A 9998-nucleotide genomic window follows, 5' to 3' on the forward strand; every position below is an offset into this window, starting at 1 on the left:
AATCAAAATCAATCTTTTTATGATCTAAAATAAAATTGTATTAGGAAAATTATTTTTAAAAACATAAAAAACTTATTAGACAAGTAGGAATCATAACATTCCATGTCAGCAATTTTGGTAGGACCCACTATTCTAATCAGATTCTATTTAAGGTTAAGAAGATGATCTCTCCCATAAATTATCTCTCTCCAATTGCTTCTTTCTTGAGACTATAAAAATATTCCTCCATTTCTCTCTTTACTACAATAATCAAAAAACACCATTTTTCTCTTAAAAAAATGAGAAAAAACAGCAACATATTGCCATTGATATTCATCATCATACCACTATTATGGATCCTTTTCATCTCTTCTTCCTCAGCTTCTGTAATCTATGATGGCAAATCCCTCATCATCAATGGCCAAAGAAGAATTCTCATTTCTGGTTCTATTCATTATCCAAGAAGCACTCCCCAGATGTGGCCTGATCTTATAAAGAAAGCTAAAGATGGTGGATTAGATGTTATTCAAACTTATGTCTTTTGGAATGGACATGAACCTTCACAAGGAAATGTAAGATTTTTGGGTTTTTTTGAAAATTTAGTATGGAATTGAAAATGGGTTTTTGAAATTTTGCAGTATTATTTTGAGGAAAGATATGATTTGGTTAAGTTCATCAAATTGATTCATCAAGCTGGACTTTATGTTCATATTCGAATTGGTCCTTTTATTTGTGCTGAATGGAATTTTGGGTAATGATTTTTTAATTAATTTATTTTGTTCATTTATTAATTCAATTATAAGTATTGAATTTTTATTTGTTTGTTATTGAAACAGGGGATTCCCTGTTTGGTTGAAATATGTTCAAGGGATTGAATTTAGAACAGATAATGGACCTTTCAAAGTTAGTTATTTTTTATATATTTCTTAGTGGAATGTTCCTAATTTGCTCACACCAATTTACTGAAAAAACTTTTATTTATTTATTTTTGTAAAACAAAAAGGCGGCGATGGAGAAATTCACGACGAAAATCGTGGACATGATGAAGTCGGAAAATCTGTTTGCATCACAAGGAGGCCCGATAATCCTGTCGCAGGTTTTGAATAATTTTAAAAGATTTAATAGAAAAAACTGATTTGACACGTAAATAATTGAAATGACAGATTGAGAACGAATATGGCCCGGTTGAATGGGATATCGGGGCTCCGGGAAAAGCTTACACTAAATGGTTTTCGGAAATGGCAGTTGGTTTGAACACTGGAGTTCCATGGGTTATGTGCAAGCAAGAAACTGCCCCTGACCCTATTGTAAGTGTAACAAACATTTTTTTAATATATATACTTATTTGAAAAATAATAATTTCGGTCATTTTGCAGATAGACACGTGCAACGGTTTTTACTGCGAAAACTTCAAACCGAACAAGAACTACAAACCAAAAATGTTCACTGAAAATTGGACCGGATGGTATGTCAGTCACTCGCGAATTAACCGACTTAACTTCCACGCCAACATAATTTTTATTTTTTTTAAATCAGGTACACTGCTTTTGGAGGTGCGGTTCCATATAGACCTGTCGAAGATTTGGCTTTTTCGGTTGCAAGGTTTATTCAGAACAATGGGTCGTTCATGAACTATTATATGGTGTGTAACAATATATATGGTGTGACAAAATCATTTTAGTTTGAGTTATAATATATGATTTTAATTGTGTTCTAAATGGTAACAGTTTCATGGGGGAACAAATTTTGGGCGAACTGGTTCTGGCCTTTTTGTTGCTACTAGTTACGACTACGATGCACCAATCGATGAATATGGTATCGAAAATATATCTTTAAAATTACACAAAAAAATTGATTATAAGCTTATGGGTTATTTTATTTTATTTTTCTTAGGACTTATTAGGGAACCGAAATGGAGTCATTTGAGAAATATGCATAAAGCTATAAAGCAAGCTGAGCCAGCTTTGCTTTCAGCATATCCCACTGTTAGCTGGCCTGGGAAGAATTTGGAGGTATATTTTTTAAAGGGGAAACGCGCCAAATAGGGATCGAATCCTCCAACTAATGTGAGAATATTTTTCGTATTTTCAGGTTCACGTTTTTCAGTCAAAGAGATATTGTGCTGCATTTCTCGCAAATTATGATTCCGAGAATTCAGCAACCGTTACATTTTGGAATAAGCAATACAACTTACCTGCATGGTCAGTTAGCATTCTTCCCGATTGCAAGACAGAGGTTTTCAACACCGCAAAGGTACTATTAGATATTACAATAAAAAAAAGATTTGTTTATTGTTTTAGTCTAAGTATAAAATAACTCATTAGAATAGTTCAAGTGAATATAGTTTATTTTTTAAGAGATCACACTAAACATTTAATACATTTTTTTGGGTATTATTTTAGGTTTATGGCTTGCGAAGACATGCGAAAATGATTCCTGTTAGTAGCGGATCATTTCCGTGGCAATCTTACATTGAACAAACCGTATCTGCTGACGACTCTGACACATTTACGAACGCTGGTTTGCTGGAACAAGTAGACATTACTCGAGATTCATCTGATTATTTGTGGTACACGTCGAAGTAAGTATTAACATTATTTTTCATATGATATTCAATGAATTTTCTTGTATTTTTCTTTATAATTAATTCATTTTTCAGTGTCTATATCAAGTCCGATGAAGGTTTCCTAAAGAATGGACAATATCCGTTTCTTAACATTATGTCGGCTGGACATGTTTTACATGTGTTTGTTAATGGAAGATTATCGGGTACTGTCTATGGATCATTGACCGATACGAGATTGAGTTTTAGTCAAGGCATAAAGTTGGTGGCCGGCGTCAATAAGATTTCTTTACTTAGTGTATCTGTTGGCCTTGCCGTAAGTTTACAATTTAAGTCGTGACATTAAAGATCGTCGCGTTTTATACTCTAATAACATAACACGACTTTTTTTTAGAATGTTGGCACGCATTTTGAGTGGTACAAGACTGGGGTTCTTGGGCCGGTGACACTAAATGGTCTTAATGAAGGGACAAGAGACTTGACAAAACAAAAATGGTCTTACAAGGTATTGCATTTTTTTTAGATCTTAGTATTTATTTGAAGAATACTAAATTTGATCTTTTACATGTGAAGGTTGGATTAAAAGGCGAGTCTTTAAGTATCCACACTCTCGCCGGTTCGTCTTCTGTGGAATGGATACAAGGATCTTTGGTGGCGGTAAAACAACCCTTGACGTGGTACAAGGTAATCATGATGTTTTATTTATGCTATAGCGAGACAAACTGATAATTTGTTCAATTTTTTCAGACCATATTCAATGAACCAACAGGAAACGATCCATTAGCCTTGGATATGAGCACGATGGGAAAAGGTGAAATATGGGTAAATGGAAAGAGTATTGGACGACATTGGCCAGGTTATATCGCGAAAGGGAACTGTGGTAACTGTAACTATGCAGGACTATATAACGAAAACAAGTGCTTAAGCGATTGTGGACAACCCTCTCAAAAATGGTGAGAAAACAAGTCACTTGCATTTTCTTTTCCTATTTTCGAAAGATTTATGAAAACCTAAGTAACGAATTACGGTTTTCAGGTATCATGTTCCGAGATCGTGGCTGAAGCCAACTGGAAACCTACTGGTTGTGTTTGAAGAAATGGGAGGTGACCCATCAAGGATTTCTTTAGTGAAAAGGCAACTATGAAAGATCTGAATTAAAAATGTTTTTTATTTGTTAAAAAAAGCATATTGTATAGTTTGCATTACTAAAGGGGAAATTATAAAATAAATATAGGGTCTTTTTTTACTAAATGTAATTGTAATTTTATGACCCCAATCTAAATCGACAAACATGCGAAAACTTAAAGATAATTTAGGAAATGTTGATTTGAAAAAATGTAGCTACAAAAGCTACATGGAAACAAACAGTCTACAAGTCATTCAACGAAGAAACAAAAACCAGAAACAGAGAAAATACCTCATCATCCATCCATCCTGCTACAAAGTATTTACCAACCAACAGTAAATAACGCTAAATCAAAAACAACTGTCTCAGTAAATTATCCTTTCATCGGGGCATTGTTCAAGACTTTGGAGCAGCAGAGCATTCGACCACATGTGCTTTAAACTTCTCTAGCTCATCCAGAACTTCATCTTCAGGTCGGTAGATTAAATCGCTCATGCGCCATATCTGTCAGTGCATTACAAGTTTTTAAGAAAACAATCATAGTATTAATCAGTGGTAATGGGATAAATACAAATAACCTTTCATCAAAGAAGGCCTTAATATATTACCTGGAGAGTTCCACCACCACCAGATGTATCGCAATCATCGGAAACACTGACAATTGTCCACGGATCAGCTGAATTCCAGTGGAAGTCAACAACTTTGTCCCTACACACACAACTTGCACAGTTAAAGCAGAATGAATATTCGGCAATTTTGGAATTGCTGAAATTTAAAGAAAATCAAATGATGACCTGTGGCCTGCATGCTGAAAAAACAGTCCTGGAGGAGCATTTGGAGCCCTTGGCCCTTCTTTAGTCTTATCAACCTGCAACAAAAATTTAAATAAATGGTGTACAGTTTGAAAGGTCAATAACATATATGGAACACAAGTTTGCAAATTCTAAGCATGATCCTACAATTTGAAAGATCAGCTAACAGAGGAATACCAATATAAAGATAGAATCATTCTCCATACCTTTTCATAGTCCCATATATTCAAGAGACCGTCCTCCGCAGAACTGCCAAAAACTGTTGGTTTGTTTGGAGACCACTAAAAAAAGAAAATAAAATAAAAAAATCTTTAGATTATACAGAATAGAATTTTCATAAGGAATCAAACATGATATGTATGCGTCAGCTAATACCTGAACACATAAAACTGGAGCTTTGTGCCCTTCAAACTTATGAATAGGACTTCCTACTCCATTAGACATAAGATTACGACGATCAAACATGCGAACAGAATGATCTGCAGACCTAAAATGATGTAATATGGGTACATGACGTCCAAATATGGTCAGTATCAGGGAAAATTAAGCAAAATATTTAATGATTAAGGTCATAAGCATATAGTAGGCTTGAATCTCACAGGCTGATAAGATACCCATTTTATAGCCTATTTGGCACAGTAAAGAGTATTATGTGATTGCTTCTACTTTCACGTTAATAGATAATATTTACACAAAACTGATTCTAAATAAAATCTAGCTACTTTCCAACTGATTCAACTATTTCCAAATAAAAAATATATTCCACATCCTGTGTCACAAAAAATACAGTATAGTAATAGGAACCAGAAGAGTACCTAGATTCATTACTCATATCAAGGAAGAAGATATACATGATAGGATCTAAACAGAGATTTCATCATTTTCCTTGTCAATTTGTTTTTTCTATTCCTGTTTTAGTCAACCATTAATGCCAAAATAGCATGAAGAAGACTGTTTTATGTCTTTTTTAACTACAAGCTAAAAAGACATGAAAGAGAACTCTCTAAGAAGATGTGTTTTTATTTAATCAGAACTACAAAAAAAATGTACATGTCTTATCATTGAATCAAATATTGATGGAATGGGGAGAGTGTTCATGTCCAGCAAGAGAGAAGTAAGAATATACCCCGTCAAAATAAAGTTATCATCATGAGGATTCCAGTCAACGCAGTGAAGATCTGCATTATGTGCTTGTTCAACCTACAAAAAAATAAAAACATGAATAATACAGAAGCTAAATAAACATCAAATTCAGCAGGGCTTGATAGTTGAATCAGGTTAATTGTTCAAGATTTGGTATAGAAACTGCCGGTAAGAAGTCGCATTCGAGGAAACACTATTAATACAAATTTCAAAAATTTCAAAATTCAAGTAGCATATTTGGCTGGTAAAAAAATTAGAAAAAGGAAGAAGAAATGTCAACTCTAGAACTAAACCACAATTCTAATGGTTCAAATCATTATGCGAGTATTATAAGCAAGAAAGAGAAATTCTAATACATGACATCCCAACAAAAAGGTACCTATCTCAGCAGGATGAAAACAAATTCCCAGATGCCAAGTGTTTTAATGTGCATACATCCATATGCATTAAACAATGAAAGCTATAGATAGTTGATCATAATAAAATCTAACCTTGACAACAGGGCTAGAGCCAACTCGTGCATCCCATAATATCAGACAAGAGTCATCACCAACACTGCAGAACTCTTGTGCACTTCATCATACCAAAAAGGCAGACAGAAGACCATGTTAAAAAAAAGGATCAAAACTATATGAAGCAAGGAAACTAACATACTAAAAACCAAACTGTTTATTTTTCTCGAAGAAAAGACTTGTACTATATGTCCTTCAACTAAACTCACTCTTTCACCCCCACTTCTTTCACCCAAAAACAGAAAGAGAAAGAAAAAATGGATTATCAGCTACCTTGATGGACAGAACTGAACATCTTCAACAGTGTCGGTATGTCCTTGAAATATCCCACGTGGTCCAACTGAAGGATCAGTCGTTTTCAGAATTGATCCAGCAGATAGAGAGTTCGAGGATCCATTGGAGGTTGATGCTGATATATGATCATGAATACTCCACAAAATAACAGTTTTATCCTTTCCTGTAACAAGATATTCTCATCAATAAGCTGTTAAAAACTCCTTGAGAGAAGTTTAAAACAAGAAAAGGGAGCAACACATGCAACACTAGAAACCAGACTGACATCTAACACTCATTTTCTAGAATTTATTTTATCTAACATGCAATAATTAAAAGAACTTATAGGATGACGGGATAAATATATTTTTATTGAAAAGTAATTAAAATTTGTAATGTTAAATGTAAACAATTTGACAATCAAATAATTTAGAACTTGCTTTTTAAAAATTAAAGATCTCATAAAATGAGACAATGAGATAGAGAGAGTAAAATTCAAATTAGACTAGTAAACAAATCATATACTTAAAGTCAGCAACATGTATATTGGTATATACGTCATATAACCCTTACATGCACAAAACATTTTTTTGAAAATGCATAAATATCTATCTCTAATGTGGACCCATTTTTAAATAAATCTCTTTAACTTTGCAAAATCAGAAACAAATTGGTCATTAAAAGCATATTTGTGAAGTAGATTTTTTTTTAATTAAAAAAATGCATATTTATGTATAACTCTCAAGATGGAAATGCATCAGTAAAAAAGTGTTCATGTTTTGGAAGAGTCTAACATATCTCCAAGAAAACCATTTAGAATTCCAAAATGTTGAAAACTATGATAGGGATTGCAAACCTCCAGAAAGCACATAAGGCTCTGTTGGACACATAGCAAGAGCAAATTCAGCATTGTCCTGATGTCCAGTTAGTATCTACAGCAATACAATTTCAAACAGCATTAGATATATAGAACTAAGATGCACACAAATCATACAAAAATTTAGAAAGATTAAACCACACACCAGATCTGGCTTAGAGTCAGAAGCACCTAGTACAGCATGACGGTTAGGTTGGGCTTCCACATCCCAAATGAGAACCTGATAAAAAAAAGTTTTAAATCAAAGACCAATGAGCTTTTTGCAAAATTAATACAACAGAAAGGAAGCCAGATCCCTCTATCCTACAAAAAATAACATCTTCATTTGCTTACCTCAGGACAATCAGTGTGTGTAGCAACTATGTTATTATACTGCGGAAGCTCTCTGATCCTATTAACCTGCAAGAACACTAAATGTCAGCAGAAACAATACAAAACTGGCTACATCAGGTTAACAGTTATATCTCACACCAGCAAACATGAAAACAAGTAGGGATACTGAACTAGTTTGAAACTGATTATGGGGTCAAAACCTTTAACGTGACTGGAAGATATCGTACTAATCTGTTAAAACCTTTGGTGCAGCTTGTTACCACATTTCATATTTTATTGGATGAAAAAATGAAAATAACCTTTTTTACTCTTCATTCGATATGCTAGTGTAATTTTATGTTTATTGGGTGAATGTACAGATCTTAACAAGAACATTTATTCCAGGATCTTCTGTGGATGTAAATCATACCTCTCCTGGGTGTATAATGGTTTTGAACTTCTTTACAAAAGGCGAGCGTGAATCTTCATTGAACTGTAAAAACCCACCAACAATAGTTAGAGGAAACAATAACCACCATAGCAGAGTTTCTGAAAACTTCACTAGCAAAACAAATCAAATGATTTGCACATACCTGCGCTATGTGCTCAGCAGCTGCTACCCTTGTTTTAACAACTTCACAATTAGCTATGACAAGTGTATTTGGAACAGTTCCATCAGTCTGTAAAATAGAAAGTTAGGACATAGCTACATATTAATTAAAGAAATCTAACAACCTTAACTATGAAAAGTTACTCACCTGTTCAGAAAGGTAGAGTCGCTGCCGGTTTCTAAAGTTCCCTTGTTCAAACTGCGAACCCCATCTGTTCAATGACAATTTTCAAGCCAGCGTTATAAGAAAACCATAGATCGAACAAGCTACTACAGTTTGAGAACCCTAAATGTTAAGCTAGGGTTTTGTTTGCTCTAAATCCATACAAATCATCTGAAAGTTTATGCATGCAATAATCAGACCAAGTTTTCCGCAATAAAAATATTAGAGCTTGATTATGAATGTGTTTTATAAGCAAATCAAAGATCGAACCCTAAATTTTAAGCTAGGGTTTAGTTTTCTCTAAACCCATACAAATCATCTGAAAAGTTTATGCATGTAAAAATCAGACCCACTTTTTCGCACTTCAAGAAACAAAACACAAGTTAAAGACACAAAATTGTAAAAGAAATCTGAGAAAGACACGGTTAACGTTAAAGGGTATTGAATATGCGTCAGATAAACACGAAAAGGAGAGATTTTTTGTTACCGGCAGGAAAGAGAAGGCCAGACAAGGTTATGACTTGCAAACCAGTCATAGATAACCGGAACAAGAGTCTTCCACTGTTCGTACTTATCGTCAGCGGCGGCAGGTGGATGTTTCTTAGGAGTCCGCTCCTTCATTCTCTCTGTAGCTTCTTCTTTATCTCTCTCTTCCTTGATTTTGTCCTTCCTTGGTCTTCCTCTCTTCTTCGGCTGCTGCGGCGATGGCTCCATTGGAATTTCTCTCGAGCTCTCGTTAAACCCTCAAACCCTTGGTTGGAATCACTCCTACTGTGGACCTACCAGTCACGAGTTTATGTGCAGTATACAACTCGCCCGAGTGGAGTTAATGCGGAATTTTCAGACACCTTTACACGCACTTTTTTAAGAAGATGTAGATCACGCTCTTGTGTTCAAATTTTTCAAATCCCGGTTTTTGTTTTTTTTTGAAATTAGGTTAAGTTTGTTTCAAATTAATTTTTTAATTTAAAAAATTAATTGAATTTTCAAATGCCTACAAATTTAAACGTTACAATTAAAATCTTCTACAATCTTTTAGATACTTAAATTATCTCTAAGGGTGTGTTTGATAACCCTGGAATTGGCATTGGAATTGGAATTGGAGGGTCCAATTCCAATTCTTATGTTTGTTAGACACTTTAATATTAAGAATTGGAATTGGAATTAGAATTCCAATGGAATTCAATATAGTGTAATTTGATAGTTCTCAATTCCTATCTTTTTAGGTCGGAATTGTAATTCCAAATTAACACGTTTTTTTATGTTTTTGACATTTTAACACGTTTTTCACACATTAAACACGTTTTACACGTTTTTTACACGTTTAACATATTTTCATATTTTGGCACGTTTAACACGTTTTGGCACGTTTAACACGTTTTTGGCACGTTTAACACGTTTTTGGCACGTTTAACACGTTTTTGGCACGTTTAACACGTTTTTGACACGTTTAACACGTTTTTGACACATTTAACACGTTTTTCACGTCCTTGACACGTCTAACACGTTTTTGACACGTTTAACATGATTTTCACATTTTTAACACGTTTAACACGTTTTTGACACGTTTAACACGTTTTTGTCACGTTTAACACGTTTTGACATATTTAACACGTTTTTCATGTCCT

At 34.0% G+C, this 9998-nt stretch overlaps 2 protein-coding genes across 3 annotated transcripts; one reads left to right on the forward strand and one right to left on the reverse strand.

Moving 5' to 3' along the window:
- Window positions 1-263: 263 nt before the first annotated feature.
- LOC124942681 (beta-galactosidase-like) lies at window positions 264-3719 on the forward strand. Of its 2 annotated transcripts, XM_047483227.1 has the most exons (16): window positions 264-551; window positions 618-730; window positions 816-882; window positions 983-1075; window positions 1143-1286; window positions 1356-1444; window positions 1516-1621; window positions 1707-1794; window positions 1873-1991; window positions 2071-2232; window positions 2382-2560; window positions 2639-2858; window positions 2937-3047; window positions 3116-3226; window positions 3290-3495; window positions 3578-3719. In XM_047483227.1, exons 1-16 carry the CDS (start codon window positions 279-281, stop codon window positions 3684-3686), a joined length of 2190 nt encoding a protein of 729 aa, XP_047339183.1. In that variant the 5' UTR covers window positions 264-278; the 3' UTR covers window positions 3687-3719. The 2 variants fall into 2 exon arrangements, with proteins under 2 accessions (XP_047339183.1, XP_047339184.1); XM_047483228.1 differs by lacking the exon at window positions 3578-3719 and having other exon boundaries at window positions 1143-1290; window positions 1360-1444; window positions 2071-2236; window positions 2380-2560; window positions 3290-3499.
- Window positions 3720-3833: 114 nt separating this feature from the next.
- LOC124942680 (WD-40 repeat-containing protein MSI4-like) lies at window positions 3834-9190 on the reverse strand. The gene is made up of 15 exons (XM_047483226.1): window positions 8858-9190; window positions 8356-8419; window positions 8191-8277; window positions 8028-8090; window positions 7619-7684; window positions 7431-7505; window positions 7265-7340; window positions 6409-6592; window positions 6115-6196; window positions 5607-5680; window positions 4856-4967; window positions 4687-4761; window positions 4463-4536; window positions 4277-4376; window positions 3834-4172 (listed from the first exon to the last, which is right to left on the reverse strand). Exons 1-15 carry the CDS (start codon window positions 9082-9084, stop codon window positions 4065-4067), a joined length of 1467 nt encoding a protein of 488 aa, XP_047339182.1. The 5' UTR covers window positions 9085-9190; the 3' UTR covers window positions 3834-4064.
- Between the last annotated feature and the right edge of the window lie 808 nt (window positions 9191-9998).

The sequence above is a fragment of the Impatiens glandulifera genome, chromosome 6, assembly GCF_907164915.1.
Source record: "Impatiens glandulifera chromosome 6, dImpGla2.1, whole genome shotgun sequence".
Lineage (NCBI taxonomy): Eukaryota > Viridiplantae > Streptophyta > Magnoliopsida > Ericales > Balsaminaceae > Impatiens > Impatiens glandulifera.

What these genes read in the sequence shown, in the direction of transcription:
- LOC124942681 (XM_047483227.1), top strand. Translation starts at nt 279, where the DNA reads ATGAGAAAAAACAGCAACATATTGCCATTGATATTCATCATCATACCA. An exon ending in CGTTCATGAACTATTATATG is followed by an intron (nt 1,622 to 1,706) that starts GTGTGTAACAAT and finishes AAATGGTAACAG; the next exon opens with TTTCATGGGGGAACAAATTT. An exon ending in AACCCTTGACGTGGTACAAG is followed by an intron (nt 3,227 to 3,289) that starts GTAATCATGATG and finishes CAATTTTTTCAG; the next exon opens with ACCATATTCAATGAACCAAC.
- LOC124942680 (XM_047483226.1), bottom strand. Translation starts at nt 9,084, where the DNA reads ATGGAGCCATCGCCGCAGCAGCCGAAGAAGAGAGGAAGACCAAGGAAG. An exon ending in GACTCTACCTTTCTGAACAG is followed by an intron (nt 8,278 to 8,355) that starts GTGAGTAACTTT and finishes TCTATTTTACAG; the next exon opens with ACTGATGGAACTGTTCCAAA. An exon ending in GCTCTAGCCCTGTTGTCAAG is followed by an intron (nt 5,681 to 6,114) that starts GTTAGATTTTAT and finishes ATTTTTTTGTAG; the next exon opens with GTTGAACAAGCACATAATGC.